Raw genomic sequence first — 19,795 nt, 5'->3', positions numbered from 1 at the left:
CGCGCCCGCCGCCGCCGCCTCCTCCCTTACCCCAGGATCAGCAGCGCGCTCTGCAGCCGTCTCCGCACTTCCAGGAACACGCGCGTTTCCGCCGCAACCACCGCCATGGCCGCCTCGGGGCCCCACGCGGGACCGAGCGAGCACGCGGCCAGCAGAACCGGAGCGGAGTGGGAGCACGTGCAGCCGGCTCCCAGGCAGCCGGGCGGGCTCTGCCGGCTACAGCGCCGCCTTCCGGGCAGAGTTCGCGCTGCCGAGGCGCCCGGCCCTGGAGCACACCTGTCCCCAGCTCCTGGGCCGGTGGACGCACTCCTCTGCGGGGCTTGGGTAGAGATGAGGTAGATAATGAAGCAGAGGCTGTACGGGTGGGAGCTTTCCAAAGGTCCAGATCTGAATTACCTGCCCACAGCCCACTTTATCTGCGTGTCCCTTTTTTTTTTTTTTTTTGGAACTAGAGCCGTTTATTTGCTTCCGTCTGGTGCAACCAAAATGTCAAAGATGAATTGGGCATTGCATTTTGCCGCAGACATGGTAGTTCCAAGACTGAAACAGTTGCAAAAGCTTGTAAGGTCTCTGTAAGCCATGAAAAGATGGTGGATGGAGTCGAGTATCTTGAGTTTGCAGGACTAATCATTCGTATAATTTTTGAGCGCAAAAAGAAAATGGGCGATTGCTTATATACACTCCCATTATACTGCAGAAATAGAACTCAGAAGTCAGAATTCCATCGCTATTACAAGATACATCTTGAAAGTCTGACACAGTAAAGGATAAAGGCTTAAATAAGTATGTCAGGCCATAGAATTTGAATAGGACTTCTTTAAAAATGAGAGGCTGTCCTTTAAAACGATAGCTTGTATAAGACAAAGGAAATTCTTAATGTTACTGTTGTTGTGATGAAACACCATGACCAAAGAAACTTGGGATGAAATGGTTTATTCAGCTTACACTTCTACAGCACTGTTTATCACTGAAGGATGTCAGGACAGGAACTCAAAACAGGGCAGAAACCTGGAGGCAGAAGATGGTGCAGAGAGAGGCCATGAAGGGTCCTGCTTATTGACTTGGCTCTCCATGGCTTTGCTCAGCTTGCTTTCTTATGAAACCCAGCCTGGGAAAGCTCTGGACTATCCCATGGGCTGGCTCTACCTCGTCAACCACTAATTAAGACAAGGCATTACAGCTGGATTTTTCTCAATTGAGGTTCCCTCCTTTCAGATGCCTTTAAGCTTGTGTCAAGTTGGCATAAAACTGGCCAGGATAGAAATCCTGTTTGTTGATATTCCATTTCAAAGTCATATAGTTAACCCCATACCAAACAAATTTCTAAGTAAGTTCTTTAAGCCAAGGATAATAGTGCATATCTGTAATCTCAGCATTTAGGTCAGTTTGGGCTATATAGTGAGTGCAGGGCTATGTGGCAAGACACTAGCTCAAAATTAAGTGGTCTTTAAATATATTGAGAAATATAACTTCAGACAAGCTTCCTAATACCTGCCATTGAGCTGTTTTAAAGTTTATCATGTTGCAGCATAAATTTCTGTTTCTTCCCAACAATTTGTAATCATAGGTGGGTGGGGGTGATGGCTTACAAAATAAAAGCTGGACGCTGGAAAGTTGGCTCGGCAGTTAAGAGCACTTGCCGCTCTTTTCGGAGGACCGGGAAGCTAGGTGTCCAGCACTCAAATCCCTCCCCTCATAACTGCTTGTCACCCCGGGGCGTTTGACCCCTTCTTCTGGGCTCCAGTCATGCACATACATACCTGCAGGAACTCTCACACAGAAAATACACGTAAATAATCTTTGAAAAAAAACAAAGGTAATTACTATTTGGTGTCAACTCATTTATTTGAAGGGCGATTGTCATCTTCCACTTCTAACACTTAGGGAGTGTAAAATGCTTAAATGCTGGCACATAGTGAAATGCACAGCATTCTCAGAATAGCAGGCTCCTTTAAAACTTGTTCACACCGAAACACATAAATTTTTCCAGACAAAAAAGCCTTTGGGGTAACTGTACGTTTGAAAGAAATCTAGATATATGCTAATATATGCTAAAGTGTCACTCAGTTCTACACAGAGTTTGAATAAATACTCGAATAAAGTATTGGTGCATCCTCTGGCTCAGCCACACTTCAAAACTGTCCTGCCTTTCCCCGGATCCATCAAAAGGAGGGTTCTGGCTGCTCCGGCCTTCTCGCGGTCGCCCCCACGACCGCCCGCGTGAGGGCGCTGTGGCGCCACCGAGCAGCGGTCGGGGGTTGGGAGGGGGTGGCGAGGGGCGGGACCGAGGCCGCCGACGTCGACGCCGGCGTGGGCGCGCGCGGTGCACGCTGGTAGCTGTCACTAGGCCCTCGCTGGCGGCCTTCGTGCGGCGGCCGTGGTTGCCAAGAGAGCGGCGCCGGCTGGGAGCGGCAGAGCCCGCGGCAGGTAACAGCGTCCCCGCCCCCGGCGCGGTCGCGCGGCGAGGCGCGGCGCGGCGTGGTTCGGTCGGGCCTCTCCCGGGCCGACCTGAGACGGTGGCGTCGGGGTGTCCCCGCCCGGCCCCCCACCCGAGCCCGCCGCGGGAGGGCCAGCGGGGCCGGGACCCGGGCGAGCGGTGGGACCCCGGGGCCTGTCCGTCCGCCTCCTTCGGCGGGCAGAGCCGGTGCGGGCGCCCGGCCCCTTTGTTGGAGGCTTCCAGCCACCCTGTTGCCTGTCCGGTGGGTCCCTTTATGGTTGTGGGGATGCCGAGGCCCGCCGAGGTGCAGGTGCAGAGGGTCAGGAAGCAGAGCCAAGTTCTCCAGGAGGAAGTCGGGCCGGCACACGGAAGTTGTTAACAGTCCTCACCTTTGATTCCCTTGGCTTTGAAAGTTGCACCATACCCACACTTCAACCCGCTTCACCCCTCCTTACCCTGATGGGGAGGGATAGAGCAGGCAACTGTACTTTTTCCTCGCCAAGCAAATTGTGTTCTGTTTAATCTTACATCATCTCAGGGTTCTGTGGAGTTGAAGAAAAGCCAGATTTAGAGGCTGTCGTCAAAACACACATGTTTTTGGTGATTAGAAAAACACAGGAATCTTCCTCATGTTATAGTTCTGAACTGTGGAGCAAACACTTTTTCTTTTTGGTAGTTCTGGCCCTTTGTGTAGGTGTTAAGGTCTTGTCATGTTAAGGTTGCTTGTATTTGTTCATGTTAGTATGACTTTTATGAATAACATGGGGCGTCATTATGTGCCAGGTAACCCAACTGATCATCAACGCTTTGATTTCGTTAAGCTGACCGAAGTTACAGGTAGATTATAGCCCAGGTAGTCTGAATGCCTTGTTATGATGATTGCTTTTAGTTAAACTTTGTCATTCCTCAGAATTGCAAAAGGGGGGAGCAAATCTCCAGGTGTTCCTCCTTATGGGGACCCAATTTTTAATAAAGAATTAAAAACACTGAAGTAAACACAAACCAGAAAACTTGATAGATACCATCACCCAAATGTTTACTAATTGTTTAACTGTTGTCGGGAGTCCTGTTTTATAATCTAAATAGTAGAAACAACTGTAGCCTGAGGATTGAGGGCTAAGGTTCAAAGTTCTGGCTTTTGTTGCTAACCAGGTGTGAGCTCTCTAGTCCTCAGTTGCTGTGTGTTTGTGGTGTTACTGTTTGTTTTGTTTTGTTCTGTTTGTTGTTTTGTTTTAGTAGTACTGGAATTGGAAATCAGGAGTCTTGAATGCTTCCTAAGATTCCACCACAAGCCTGCACTCCTAACCCATTGTAAACTTTTTTCTTGGGGTGCTGGGAAGGAGTCAAACCTAGGGGCTTTGCACATGCTCAGCCTCAAGGAATTTGAAAATACCATGGTTTTCCAAATTGACATTTTCTGTTAACAGTGTTCATGTCACATGCTATGGCAACACACTAGATTTAACCAAGCTTGAGTTTTTGTTTTTTGTTTTTTGTTTGTTTTTTTTTTTTTTTTTTTCAGTATTGGAGATCAAACTCAGGGTATTTCCAACATAGGGCGAACACTCTACCACCGAGCCATAGCTCCATCCCCCAGTTATAACTTTGGTTTGCTTATGAAGGCAATGCCTCAAAAACGTTACTGCCATGCTTGCATGAATATAATTTCCAAAGGAAGGTTTAAATCGCAGTTCCCAGATTTAGCTAACCAGAGTGCACATTTTTAAATGCAGGCTTATGATAGAATGCTTACCAAGCAAGCATGAGACCCTGGGTTCCATTCCCAGTATTGTTAAAATCTTCTAGAATAAAGTAACACATGCTACTAATCTCAGAATTGCTATAATTGAGGTATGTCTGCTTCCAAGTATAAAATGCCATGCTTTGGCTTATTGTTGCTGTCTAAGGTATCTGGAGCATGAAGATCTAATGAGGCCTCACTTGTATAACAAAAGAAATTGTATTTTCATTAGAAAAAAAATATTAAGGATGCATACATCCCTTATGGTCCTAATGCTTTCATTTAAAGCAAAGAATATGTTCTTTTACAATCTCTTGATGCTTTTCTTCAACCATAAGGCATGTTTTTTGGTTTGAGTTTTGTGGTTATTATTGAATATATTTTAAATGGCCCTTTAAAGTTCCAACAAGTGAAGACTTGTTGGTAATGGTTTTACTTTCACTATAATGATTTCCCACTCCAGTTAGGCATTCTCAAAACAATGAGAACTAATAACTACATGATTTTAAAAATCTCAGGTAATTGAAAAGAGCTAAAGGCCAAAAAAATTCTGAGACTATTATTTCTAAGCTATTTGGAAACAGTATCTAAATGTTAAAAATTAAATCCTTTTTCTATGTCACTGTTAGAAAATAACCGACAAGCAGGGAGCACAAACTTTTTTACATTGCAATTGCTATCCCTGATCTTGGATCTGTTGCTTCTCAAGTCTTATAGTCAGAGAATGGCGTGGCAGAGGCTATTTACCTCATGTTGGACAAAAAAGTGGGGGGCTTGGCAAGATTCAGCCCATTCCTGCCATAACCTACCCCATCCCCAACCTACTTCTCCATAGCTTCACTTTTTAAGTTTCCAAACACAACTTCCTCACCCCTGCAAATGGCAGCAGTAGCTTGGGACCAAGCCTTTTGGGGGTGTTACTAATATTCGACTTTGAAGATACTCTGTCTTCTTTATTACTTGGGATAAGTGCTATTAATGAACAGTTCAGTTTGAGGGGGGGATATAGAATATTTCATTTTATTTGTTTGTATGTTTTTTGAGACAGGATTTCACTGTGTAGTCCTGGCTGTCCTGGAACTCACTCAGAAGTCCAGGGTGGCCTTGAACTCAGAGACTCACCTGCCTGTGCCTCCAGAGCACTGGGATTAAAGGTGTGCTCCATCATGCCCACCTTGGAATATTTAATTTTAATAGATAAGCCTTAAATATGATAAGTTTGGCTTCTAAAATAAAACTGTTTAGTAGATATGTAAAGCTAATGTTTTTGTTTAGTAGCTAAAGGTTTTATTGGCTAAAAGTTTATTGTTTGAAAATACTTTGATTCACATGTTTCTGAACTGATTTTTCTTTTCTCTTGATATTGTTTAACTCTATTATAAGCCAACTAAGTCTTACACCTCAGTGACTTTACATATGCAAGTCAAAGATAATATCAAATTTCTTAAAGAACAGTTTTCATACATCTATTTAATGATACATTTTACTAGGTTTTAACAAGCACACCCATGTATCCAACTTGTTACCAGTCAGGCATGTACTGTTCAGTTTCCCTTGTTTAGAGTTCTCTTCCTTCATGTTTGTATGAATTACATCTTTCCTTCAAGTTCTACCTCAAATACCACCTCATTTGTGAATCTTTTTTTTTTTTTTCATAACCTCACTTTCAGTAATTTCCTCCTCTGCCTTGGTTGTACTTAAAATAAAGAGATAAAGTTTTGTCCTTTGTGATGACTAAATAGATGAATTCATGCACAGCACAAACAGCACTTCTTGATCAAATAGATGGTTTAATGGAGTATTTATAAAATTTGTTTTCCTTATCAAAAATTTGACTATATACACAAAGTAGTTTCCTGTATACTACTGCAGTGTATCAACGTGATTATTTTTCCAAAGAGACTTGAAATACCCTTCAGTTAACAGTTGATAGCATTTGCCATAAACAGAAGGCGGACACAGGTAAAAATAAAGCAGTGCTGTTGAAAGTTTTTAACTAGAAATGTATGCTCCCTGAATACTCTAAACCTTGAGACTGAACGTTCTTTGTTTAAAAGGGAGAGTAGCCAGAATTTGAGTCTTATTCTTGATGTCATCCTGGTACCAAACTAAGACTTTCTTCTTGCTATAGTTGGAGGGATTAGAAGCAAATGAAGAAGGAATGCCTTCTTCACCTTTTAATTCACTTTATCCTCCCCGGTCTAAGAAGTCTATGAAGTCATCTATCTGGTAGCTGGTGCCCAGGGTTCCATAAATATTTAAGTTAATCAGAATTTTGAACTTCCTTTTAAGTCTTATCAGTGCAAAACTTGGAGAATGGCTTAATTGAAAATTCAAAATGTGTTACAGCATACTTTAAAAAGACAGTACAAAAGCGGGGTGGTGGTAGGGGTGCGCACCTTCAATCCCAGCACTTGGGAGGCAAGGCAGAGGCAAGCATTCTGTGCATCTGAGGCCAGCCTGCTCTACAAAGTGAGTTCTATGACAGCCAAGGCTGTTGTTACAAAGGGAGACCTTGTCCAGAGAGGCGGGGACCAAAAATAAATAAATAAAAAGATACAACAAACTGAAAGATCTAGAAAGATCTAGAAACTCAAAAATACAGTACAAAAGGAAAACCTCATATGATCATTACTGAACCAAGTAAGTGCTTATATTTTCAAAACTATCTTAATGTTCCTAGTATCACATAATAAAAAGCTAGAACTGCAGTTTTAGTAAGATAAATTTAGTAGCCTTAACTCTCAGGGGAAAAACCTAAATCCTAGAAGCAAGGCCCTTCTATTAACCCAGTGACCTAGAGGGGTAAAATAATGCACTTTTAAAACTCACTTCTTATATTCCGTTTTAGAGGGAACTTCTTGAGGGAAGGAGTCTGTGAGGGTCCGTAAGGTGATGAGCTTAAAGTGCAGCTCACTCCTCATCGATTCCTCTCTTGTCACTTAAAGTTTATGTGGCCTTTTTCAATTTTCTTTTTTCATATTTCATTTTCTTCTGGCATAATGAAAAATGCTTTTATCACATTTATCCTTTTTCCTCTGGCATAATGAAAAATACCCTGTCTTTTGGAAGGACATTCATAAGAACGGCATGAAAATTGATTCTCTGTTTTTTTGTATGGACATTTTTGTGTTTCAGGTAGCTGTGAGAATTTATGGACATGTATCTAGATTTTGAGCCAGAAGTTCGGTGTTGTTTTGTATTCATGGGCAAAGAGCTTAGGTAAATAGACCATTTAATTAGATCAGGGTTCCTATTATCAGAACAAGCAAAAACTCTTGTGGTCATGCAGCATTCAGTACGTACAGTGATTTGCTGCTCAGCCAGAGGTTAGATTGCTATTAGTCTGAGGTTTGGGGATGCATCCTCAGACTGGATTTAGAAAACAGCTGTTTAATCTGTCATAAGAAAGAATGGACCGCTGAGAAGTGGTCTCTTCATGCCCACTAGAACATGAAACAGCTGTATAGCTGTCCCAGATGAGCTGTCATCGAGTGACTGCTGACAATCACGGTAACTGTAAATGCATAGCAATCTTATTCTTTGAATTAAGCAGGTAAATAGCCTACTGCTATTGGTTGTATTCTATAATATTAGGAAAAGGGGCCATAAAATATCAGTTGTCTAAAAACATCTTTATAAGCTGCTTTCATAAAATTTTCAGATAAGTTTTCTAGAATATTTTTTATGCCACAAGTACCACCCCAGACCACTATTTATGCCTTTTCAAAAGGCAGACTAGCACAGTGGCTTTTCCATACACTCTAACAACTATCTTACCATGTAGGGCTTTTTATGTTTGTTTGTTGTTGTTTTTTTCCCTGAAGAGTATTCTCTAATTAAGAAAAAAGCAAAACAGTACTTGCTTCATAGCTACTCTTTGTCATTTTGGCATTCGTGTGTCAGTGACTTCCTTATTGTGGACAATGGCATCATGGATTGTAAACTCAACTTTGAGTCTGAATAGGGACTCTAGCATCATAATTTTATTTTATGGTGTCAGAGTCCTCAAAGTGCCTTTTCCAGCCCTACCTGATTCTATAACTTGATGCAGTTAGCTTAATGTGACCTGATAACCACTGTCTATGCTGTGTCTTTTAGAGTATAGAGTCTATACCCCCCTTTTTTGTTTTCATTTCATTGATGATGCATTTATTTTATGTATTACAGAGTACTGAAGCTTAGAAGTGACTGACTTTCTGTGGATTCATATTAGATCTGTCAGTCTTTTTCAGGGGAATACTAGGAAACAAAGCATCTTATGGGCATCTGCTTTCAGCACTCTGTTATTATACATACAGAGTGCAGAAAATCCAGGAACACCAAACATGTATCTTTTCTGAAAAACAAAGTGTGCTAAGAACCTACCCTAGTGAGGAGGATACAGAGTCTGAACTAGTCATCTTTTGTACCCAGGCAAGGCTTTCAGTGGGGACCAAGATATATTTGGCAGAATTTATACTTTAAAAAAAAAAGTAAAATGTTACTTGTGAATAAATTCTTCTAGTTAGGTATTGCTGTATGTCAAATTGTATTAGTCACTTTTTTTTTCACTGCTGTACCAAATACCTGATGAGAAGCAGGTTAAGGGAGGAGGGTCATGTTGGCTTACAGCTTAAGCGTAGAGACGGTCATTGTGGAGGGTATGACCATAGGTGAGGCAGCTGGCCACATTGTGTCCACAGACAGAAGCAGAGAAACAATCCTGGGTTCAGCTGCTTTCCTCAACCTTCGCTCGTCAGTCTAGGACCTCATTCTGTGAGATGCTGTCACTCGTAGAGTGGAACCTTTTGTAAATTCCCACACAGACAAGGCTTGAAGTGTGTCTTGTAGGTGATTCCAAGTCCAGCAAGCTAACAGTGAAATGGAACCATTACCTAAATCATCTCAAGCCCTACTGACTTAAAATACTGTAACAATTCAGTGTTTTTGAGGTTTTATTTTATTTTCAGAAAGGATAGAGGAACTTGGCCTTGAAGTACTATCCCCCCTCCCCCCCTCGTGTTATTGCAGTCACCTGTTGGCCAGAGCTGCAGTGGCTAGTGGATCCACTTATGAGATGATTTACACACATGACTGCAGGCTTTGGTTTTGGTTTTTCCTCACTGCTGGGGAAGGTTCCTCGCCAAGTGAGTCTCTAGAGCAGTGGTTCTCAAGCTTCCTAATGCTGCAGCCCTTTAATGTTCCTCATGGTGTAGTGACCCCCAACCATACATTCATTGCTACTCCACAACTGTAATTTTGCTACTGTTCTCAATTACAGTGTAAATATCTGTGCTTTCCAGTGGTCTTAGGCAACCCCTGCCAAAGGGGTGTCATTCGACACCCCCAAGGGGTCACAACCCACAGGTAAAGAACTACTGTTCTACAGGGTTGTCAGATTATCTTTTGACAAAAGCAGTAGCTCCAGAATGAGTGATCCAAGAAACATCAGAGTAGGAGCTGCCATACTTTCTAGCCCTGGGCAGAGGTGTAACTGGGTTCACAAGTCGCATTGAAGATACAGCTCTTATTCATTTTGATTTTTCTCTTGTGAGATGAAAGAGAAAGGAAGTAACACATTGTTGTTACTTTAATCCATTTATTCACCTCCCCCATCTGTCTCTCAGAAACACACACAGTGATCAAACCTAGGACCTTGCATGTGCTAGACACTGAGCTATATCTTCAGCCTCCATTTGATGTTCTTTAGGGACATTATTTAGTCATTCTGTTTTAAATTTTTTAAACATTGTCATAAATAGGAAAAATTTCATATAATTTTTAAAGTATATAGTGAAAACTCTTTTCTCATCCTCCATTTACTTGACTCCCATCTGACCCCGGAAGATAATCAACTTTTTACTATTATTTTGGAGAGGTATCATATATACACAAATTGATATATATCTGCCTTTCTTATGTAAGTTATAACTTTCTAAGCACTTCTATATCTTCCCGTTTTTTTTTTTTTTTTTTTTTTTTAGTTTATGTATCTTGGAAGTGTTTTCTAAATCAGTACATAGACTTTATTCATTCTTTCTACCAGCAGAGCATGGTAAAAAACACTGTGGTTCAGTATTGATGATGTTTATTGATTATGCACTGTGGTGAAGCATTTACTAGGAGTGGTCGTGAAAACTAAAATTACAGATGAGGCCCCTCTGTCACTGAGATTGTGACCATGGGAGCCACAAGTCAGTTACAGAAAATCAAGCTGAGCTCTGTGATAGAGGGATAATATAAAGTAGAAGTTGAAGGTGGAAGAAATTAATTGAGGGAGGGTGGGGAGGTCAGGAAGACTTCTCAAACTACATAAGATCTGAGACCTAAAAGTTGAGTAGGTGCTCACCTGATAGACTTGGAACTAGGTGGGGATTTAGTGTTTCAGACAGAAAAAAACTAGCTTTAAAAAAGATTAAGATTAGTTGTAAACACCACTACTCTCAGAACCCCTGTTCAAAGGAAGCCTATTGGCTGCTCAGGTTCCAAGTGTGTTCTCTCATAAGGAGTACAGGGGTTGTCTCTGACATGAACTCAGTGGCTGATTCTTTGATCACCTCACCCTGTGGGGTGCAGCCTTGCCAGGCCACAGAGGAAGATGATGCAGCCAGTCCTGATGAGACCTGATGAGCTAGGGTCGGATAGAAGTGGAGGAGGACCGCCTCTATTAGTGGACTAGGAAAAGGGCATGGGGGAGAAGAGGGAAGGAGGGTGGGACTGGAAGGAGACAATGGAGGAGGCTGTAGCGGGATACAAAGTGAACAAATTATAATAAATATATAAATTAAATTAAATTTAAAAATTAAAGAGCCGTAGTAATGAAAACAGCGTATTACTAACATAAAGACAGAGACCATGGAATAAAGTGGAACCTCGTAGTATAAATCTCAGTGTGTACAGAAGAATATCGAATGGCAGAGAAACACTTAAAGAAATGTTCAACCTCATTAGCCATCAGGGAAATGCAAATCAAAATGACCCTAAGATTTCACCTTACACCCATCAGAATGGATAAGATCAAAAACTCAAGAGACAACACATGCTGGAGAGGTTGTGGAGAAAGGGGAACCCTCCTCCACTGCTGGTGGGAATGTAAACTTGTACAACCACTCTGGAAAGCAATCTGGTGCTTTCTCAGACAGCTAGGAATAGCGCTTCCTCAAGATCCAGCTATACCTCTCCTAGGCATATACCTGAAAGAGTCTCAAGTACACAATAAGGACATTTGCTCAACCATGTTTGTAGCAGCCTTAATTGTAATAGCCAGAAGCTGGAAATAGCCCAGATGCCCCTCAGTGGAGGAATGGATGCAGAAATTGTGGTATATCTACACAATGGAATATTACTCAGCAATAAAAAACAAGGAAATAATGAAATTTGCAGGTAAATGGTGGGATCTGGAAAAGATCATCCTGAGTGAGCTATCCCAGAAGCAGAAAAACGCACACGGTATATACTCACTCATAGAAACATATAATATAGGATAAACCTACTAAAACCTGTACACCTAAAGAAACTAATCAAAGAGGGAGGACTCTTGCTAAAATGCTCAATTCCTATCCAGAAAGGCAAAGAAGATGGACATCAGAAAAAGAAAAGAAGGAACAAGTCAGGAGCCTGACACAGAGGACCTCTGAAATGCTCTGTCCTGCAGACTATCAATGCAGATGCTGAGACTTATGGCCAACCTTTGGGCAGAGTGCGGAGAATCTTAGGAAAGAAGTGGAAAATAGTAAGATCTGGAGAGGACAGGAGCTCCACAAGGAGAGCAACAGAACCAAAAAATCTGAGCACAGGGGTCTTTCCTGAGATTGCTATTCCAACCAAGGACTATGCATGGAGATAACCTAAGACCCCTGCACAGATGTAGCCCATGGCAGTTCAGTATCCAAGTGGGTTCCATTGTAATAGGATCAGGGACTGTCTCTGACATGAACTGATTGGCCTGCTCTTTAATTACCTCCCCCTGAGGGGGAAACAGCATTACCAGGCCACAGAAGAAGACACTGCAGCCACTCCTGATGAGACCTAATTGACTAGGATCAGAAGGAAGGAAAAGACATCCCCTATCAGTGGACTTGGGGAAGGGCATGCATTCAGAGGGTGGTGGAAGGGAGGGATTTGGGCAGGAGGAGGGAGGGAACTACAGGGGGGATACAAAGTGAATAAAGTGTAATTAATAAAGAATCATATATATATATATATAAACAAAACAAAAAAAATCTGTTTGTATAGTCAAATGTTGTCACATGAAAGTGCCAAGATTGCCCGGCATGTAAGGACAAGCTCTTCAACAAATGGTGTTGGAAAACTATATTAACAACTTGCAGAAAAATGAAATTTGATGCTTACATACTCCAAAATTAATTAATTAAAATCTAAATGTAAGACATGAAATCATAAAAACTCATTCTAGTAAAACAGCATAGGAGAAAGGCTTTACTGCATATGGCAGTGAGTCTCAGATAACACATCAGAAGCACAGGCAATCAAAAATACAACAGTGTGAGAAAACAGCCCATGGAGCAGGATAAAATTCAAGTCTAGAATAAATTAAGAATTAAACTCAACTACACACATCCCAACAAAAATATAGCACATGCATGTAAAAAGACATTTCTCCAAAGATCTTAATAAACATGAAAAGAAGCTCAGTGTTACAATACAAATAAAAACAGCAGTGAAATGCTACTCTCACCTCATAGTGGCTAATTACAAAACAAAACACTGCCCAGAAAATAATGTTAGTGCAACTATAGAAAAATTAGAACCTTTATTTGTGGTGGATAAGGATAAGGAACATAAAATGGTACAGCCAAGCCACACTGGAAAATAATGACAGTTCCTCAAAGCATTAAACACCAAGGTACTGATAAAGCACTTATCACACAAGTATACACCTGCAGTTTGGTTCTCCAGGACCCACTAAAATGCTGGGTAGGCCTGGTGGGCTGCCTGTAATTCTGCTTAGAACGTAGAGAGGGATTCCCTCAGAGAAGTCTAGACTAGCACACGTAGGTGGGTTCAGGATTCAATTGAAGCCTGTCAACATCTGACCTTCATATATGCACATATGTGTATGTGTACCTGCACAGGTACACAGTTGAGCCTGCACACATATGAGCACAAATGTACACCACACACATAAAAATAAAATTATCTCTGTGGTCTAGGAATCACACTTTTGAATCCATAGGTAGTTAGAACTAAAAGGAGAGTCTTGAAGAGATGCTAGCATGCCAGTGTTTGTAGCAGCTTTTAGGATAGCTGAGAGGTGGAAACAGCCTCAGTGTGTGTTTACAAATAAATTGATAAAGAAAACACAATATTCCATGTAATAGAATATTATTCAGCTTGAAAAGAAAAAGCTGACACATGCTACATTGTAAATAAATGTTGAGGACATTATGCTGAATGAAATAGGTCTAGCATAGTAAAAAGACAAATGCTCTATGGTTTTTGCTTATGGGAAGTAGTTGTAGTAATCAAATTCATATAAACAAAAACCCAAAGAGTTGCCAGGAGCAGGGGCAGAAAGATGAAATGGAAATTGTTTAATGGATATAGGGAGTTTTAGGCTTTCAAGATGAAAGTGATAGAAGATTCTACAACTCGCATGTACTTATTACTACTGAAATATGCACTCAGTGAGATGGTAAATTTTAGGTTGCTTACAACGTTAAAAAATACAAGCCTTTAAAAAAACACAGCAAATGAACATTCAAATTACTGTAGTATTTTAAGTCATGCTTCTAAAATTGAAAAAAGGTATTGAAATAAAGACTGAGGCAACTCAGGAGCTGACTCATAAGGTGTCATTCAGAAGCATGAAGTGTTAACTTTCATCTAATAGTAAAGATTCAGGTGACAAAAAGAAGTAGAGACCATAGCCTGAAAAGATAGCAAGGTGAGGAGAGGAGGTCTTGAGCAGAGTAGTAGCTGGGATATTGCTCGCAGGGAGAGAAGTACGGATGATAGAATTAAATATATGGGTCCCCTTACTAAAAAAGACTTGTAATCGGGACTGTGAACTTGTGTTTCACTTTCCAGGAATTAAAATGTCAATTATAACAAGGACATTTCTTACATGCTGAGAAAACTACAATGCTTCCGGTGGATTATCAGATTTACCTTTCTGAACTTCCTGAGGGAAGTAATATCCTCTACTTTCTACTTGTAAAAAGTAAATGGCTCTTGGGGTACATGATGTTAATGAAAACACAGGATTCTGCTGAAATTTAAATGTGACATATTCGGGATCTATGGGTAGAAGTTCACTCTGAAGCAGGCACATTTGTGCACATTGTTAAAACTGTTCCAAAAGCAAATCTTTCTGATTACCAAAATACCAGTTTATACAGCTGGGGAGGCATAGGTGCTACTAACAGTTCTGCTTGCTTTCCAGAAGTTCTGCAAGACTTTCTTCCACATATTCTCCCATTCCTTTGAGTGGACTAATGTATAAATTCATGATATGTGCAATGTGGACTTTATTTTTTACCTCTGTATAATGTTTTTCCACTAATATGCTAGTGCATTTCTGTGTAATATTTTGTCCAATCAATTACATGCTCAAGCATAATTGTATTTGGTCTATGTAGATAATTTAGATTTTTATAAATGTACTATTTTAATATTCTCAGGCTGTCTTTCCTTATCATCTAAAAATCTGTTCTTCATATGTAAACAGTATGTATACAATGAAATAAAACATTTAATACTAGCAAACAGTAACTGAAAGGTAGTATTTTTTCTTTTTCTATTAAAATTATTTTCATACAATATATTTTCATCATATTACTTCCCCTTACTACCCACCTGACTTACCTACCTCCTTACCCACCCAGCTTCATACTCTTTGTGCACTCACTTGTGCTCGCTAGCACTCTCACACTCAGCTATTAGCTGTCTGTCTGTCTCTGACTCTGTCTCTCTCAAAAACAAACAAACAAAGGCAGTGGAGACCAGGGGGTTCTTTTTGTGTTGGCCAACTACTTCCGAACATGGAGCCTGCCCCAGAGCATGTTTGATATAACCAGTGATACGCCATTGGAGAAAACTAATTTTCCCTTTCCTCTCAGGTGTCAGTGGTTAAAGACGGGACTTTGTGCATACCTCCCTTTGGCATGCTGGGATTTTTTGCTTGTTTGAACTTTTGTAGGTCTGTTACACTGTGGGTTCATAAGTGTATCGGCCTTGTTGTACCTGGAAAACACTTTCTTTGGAGTCATCTACCACCTCTGGCTCTTAAAGTTGTCTCTCTTTATCTTCCATATGTACCCTGAGCCATGAGGTGAGCAGTTTGATTGATACAGATGTCCTATTTAGATCTGAGTGCTCCAAAGTCTCACTCTGCACATTGTCTAGTTGTGGGTCTCTGTGTTAATAATCACCATCTATTCCGAGAAGAAGCTTCCCTGATCAGGATTCAGCAAAGCCCTGATATGTGGGTTATAACAGTATGTTGTTAGGAGTTAGATTGTTATATTCTTTTAGCAGAATAATAGTAGTAGAGTTTCCCTTAGGGCTCATGACCTATCTAGTCTCAGGTTTTGGGCACTTTAACAGTTTCTGGTATGGATTCCATGTCATGGAGTAAGCCTCAAATCTAGTCAACAGTGAGGGAAAGTGAGACTTAAATCCAGTCAAAAGTGCTTAGGCCACCATTGCCAGCATATTGCTATTATACATCTCAGAGTTTGTAGTTGGGTGATATTGATAATTTCTTTGTGTCCTCTGGTAGTGTGCAAAGTACGTTTCAACACCATGAATGCTAGTCAGTAATGGTGAATCTTCTAGTGGGAGACCAGCTTGATTTCTTCATGTTCAATGACATAAGTGTGTCTTCAGCAATAGGGCCTTCCCGTCAGATTATAATATAGTAACAAATAATCTTGGAAAGAGCCTATGATGTTTAGGAGTCTATGTATCCCAATGACTCAGCAAGACACAAGGTTTTTATTTGTGGCATAAGTAGTTTGGGCATTGTCTTCCCTATTATATGGTGATTTCATTTACATTTCTTTGACATGTGTATATATATTTAGGAAGCTTCTACTCCATATGGCTTTTTAAAAGGCCTTTAGTGTTAGTTGTCCCTCCTTATAATCCCTCTTTAACCCTGCCCTCCCCTCCCCTTCCCTGCTTAATCCTCCTACTTTCCCATTTATCTCTTTATAACACTATATTTTATGTCTTTCTCTTATTTCATGTCTTTCCTCTCCTCCAGTCCTTTACTAGCTCTACAACCTCTGTCTTTTTTTTTATTCTGATTGAAGCATACATATCTAAAGCTTAAAACTTTAAGAGAGAAAGCATGCAGTATTTGTCTTCTGGGGTCTGGCTTACCTAGCTCAAGATGCTTGTTTTTAAGTTTCATTGATTTACCTGCAAATTTTCTGTTTTCTAATATAGCTAAGTTAGGTTCTGTTGTGAAATGTACCATATTGTCATTATTTATCAGTTGATGGATATCTTGACTATTTCCAGCTTCTGACTAATAAGATTATAGAAACAGTGAACATGGATAGCAAGCATCTCTGTAGTAAAATGTAATGTCCTTTGGGTATATCCTCAAGAGTGATCTATCTGGATATTGTGGTAGATTTAGTCTCATGGTTTTTTGTTGTTATTTTGTTTTGCTTTGCTTTTGAGCAACCTCTGTTCTGACTTCCATAGTGGCTGTACCAGTTTGTACTCCCATCAACAATGAATGAGTGGTCTCATTTCCCCACATCCTCTCTACCATGTGCTGTCATTTGTTTCATTGATCTTGGCAATTCTGACTAGGGTCAGATGAAATCTAAAAGTAGTTTTGATTTCCATTTCCCTGATGACTAAGGATGTTGAACAGTTCTTTAAATGTTTCTCAGTCATTTGTGTTTAGAAAACTCTGTTTAGTTCTAAACCCCATTTCTGAAATTGGGTTATTTGGGGTTTTTTTGTTTTTGTTTTTGTTTTTGTTTTTTTGATGTTCAGGTTTTTGTTGTTGCTGTTGTTTTTATTTATATTATACAGAAGCTTTTTAGCTTCTTGAGGTCCCATTTATTAAGTGTTGGTCTTAATGCCTGTGCTGTAGGTATCCTGTTTAGAAAGTCTTTTCCTGTTCGGTGAGTTCAAGCCTATTCACTAATTCCTTTTCTGTTGGATCCAGTCTATCAAGTCCTTGATCTATTTATAGTTTTTGTGCAAGGTGATGGATATAGATCTATTTTCATTCTTTTGCATAGAGTTTGACCTGCACCATTTGTTGAAGATGCTGTCTAAAGTATAGATTCTTAAAAAAGCATGCTGTATCCCAAAGCTGGGATTATTTGGGTTTCATAGTTGTAATACATACTACTAGTTTGTACAGGTGTAGTAAGTACCAATATATATGACTAAACTAGACTATGCAATTAAGTTATCAGTGTTGTTCATCAGATTTCCCAAAATGTGAGAAGCTTCCTTAAATTATTTGTTCTCTCAAGTATTTTGTCATCTCACAATGAACCTTCTGGTGAACTGTATTTATATTTGCCAACATTTTTTAGCCTATCTTTTAGGTCTTAAAAACCATTTTTTATATGTGCTAGTGTGCATCCTTCATCTCATTAAGAATGCACATAACTAGGTGCTGGAGAGATGTCTCAGTGGTTAAGAGCACTGTCTGCTCTTCCAAAGGACCTGGGTTCAATTCCCAGCACCCACATGGCAGCTCACAACTGTCTGTAACTCCAGTTCCAAGGGATCTGACACCTTCACTCCAATGTACATAAAATAAAATTAAAAAAAAAAAAAAAGAATGCACATAACCCATATATGTGCCCTGGGCACACTTACATTTGTGCAGATTTTATTCCACTGGGAAACATAATTTCACATCAGGATTATTTCCTCAGGAGACTAGGTTGTCGTCATGCCCCCGTCTACTCCCCCACTTGTGTAGTCCTGGAACTCACTATGTAGACCAGGCAGACTTCAAACTCACAGGGATCTGTCTGCTTCTGCCTCTGCCTCCTCATTGCTTGGATTACAGGCACACACTACCTCACCTGGACAAACAATAGACTGTCTTTTTTATGCACAATGCACAGAGTTCTTCTTCCATGTCACTTACTGAATTAGAATTAATGTTTTATAAAAATCACAAAAGCAAAGCCTTTCCTATCTTAACGTGCAATCATTTTGCCTTATTAGTTTACTGGAAACACTATCAGTATTGAACAGTGGATTGGTTAGGTTTCTATTGCTGTGATAAAACACCAAGACTAAAATCAACTTTGAGAAGAAAGAGTTTATTTCATCTTACAACTCTCTGGTCACATTCCCATCTTTGGAGGAATTCAGGGCAGGAACTCAAGGCAGGAACCTAGAGCTGCTGAGGAAGAAGTCATGGAGGAAGTGCTAACTGTCTCGCCCCTCATAGTTTGCTCAGCCTGCTTTCTTATACAATTCAGGACTACCTGCCTCAGGATGGCACCACCTAAATGGGATTGACCCTCCTATATCAATCATTAATCAGGAATTGCCCACAGCCTTGCCTATAGGCCAGTTTTCTGGGGGACATCTTCTCTTTGAGTGTCCTTCTTCCTCAATGACCCTAACTTCTTGTGTCAATCTAAATATATATATGCATATATACATATATATATATATGCAAGAAATTAGTGGAATATTTGTATTATTTGGAGTTGACTTATGGCTCCTGTTAAATCAACATTCAGAAAGAATTACTTAAAAAAATAGGAAAGCATAATTTCATATTCCTTTGCTTTGTGTTTTTTTTGGGGGGGTTTGGTTGGTTGGTTTTAATTTTTTTTTTTTTGATAAGCACACTAGGGAAAAATACACACACACACATACATATGTGATGTCTAAAAACAATCTCTACTATAGTGCTTGGTTATGTGCTGCAGTATGTATTTGTTCATATGGAAGCCAGAGGAAAACATCAGTGGCCATCCCTCAAGCATTGTATATCCTTTTGTTTTGTGTTCACCTGAGTTAGAGGCTCTCACTGATCAGCATCTCTTCAAATAGGCTAGTCAGATTGGTCAACATCTGCATCTCTACCTTTAAAGTGGTTAGATTATAATCATGCCAACTAAGTGGATTTTGCAGATCAGTATCAGGCCCTGGTGCTGGCACGGCAATTATTTTACCAATTAAACTACCTCTCTAGTCCTAAAAATAGGTATTTATCAACATAAAATGTGTAAATAGTCAATAAGCATTTGAAAAATATCCAACATTGCTAATAATAATCAAGAAGATGGAAATTAAAACTACAGGATAACATCTTCTCATCTAAATTAGAGTAGCTGTTTATGATATGAAAAATAGGTGCTGACAAATATATAGAAAAATGAGAAGTATGCTGTTAATCGGATATATTGGCCAAGTTTCTGTAAACCACTGGTTCTCAACCTTCCTACTGCTACAACCCTTTAATATAGTTCTTCATATTGTAGTGACACCAACCATAAAATTATTCTCATTACTACTTCATAACTGTAATTTTGCTACTTTTTGTGTTTGTTTTTCGTTTTTTTTCCTTTTTTAATTAAATTTTTTATTTTTTATATTAGTTACAGTTTATTAACTTTGTATCCCAGCTGTAGCCCCCTCCCTCATTCCCTCCCAATCCCACCCTG

At 40.1% G+C, this 19,795-nt stretch overlaps 2 protein-coding genes across 5 annotated transcripts in view; one reads left to right on the top strand and one right to left on the bottom strand.

Annotated features, from left to right (window-relative positions):
- Nucleotides 1-190, bottom strand: part of Ube3d (ubiquitin protein ligase E3D) — a 101,747-nt gene extending 101,557 nt beyond the window's left edge. Inside the window, exon 1 of the mRNA XM_055602497.1 lies at nt 31-190. Coding sequence (XP_055458472.1) covers nt 31-107 — 77 coding nt within the window. The 5' untranslated portion in view covers nt 108-190. The remainder of the gene's footprint in view (nt 1-30) is intronic.
- Nucleotides 191-2,299: 2,109 nt separating this feature from the next.
- Dop1a (DOP1 leucine zipper like protein A) overlaps nt 2,300-19,795 on the top strand; it is a 106,383-nt gene continuing 88,887 nt past the window's right edge. For all 4 annotated transcript variants that reach the window (XM_055602489.1, XM_055602488.1, XM_055602486.1 and 1 more), the window contains exon 1: nt 2,300-2,427. The gene's annotated coding sequence lies outside the window, so the exon portion shown is untranslated. The remainder of the gene's footprint in view (nt 2,428-19,795) is intronic.

The sequence above is a fragment of the Psammomys obesus genome, unplaced genomic scaffold (genome assembly GCF_907164565.1).
Source record: "Psammomys obesus unplaced genomic scaffold, mPsaObe1.curated_primary_1811, whole genome shotgun sequence".
Taxonomy (NCBI): Eukaryota; Metazoa; Chordata; class Mammalia; order Rodentia; family Muridae; genus Psammomys; species Psammomys obesus.
This window is presented reverse-complemented; position numbering and strand designations above follow the sequence as displayed.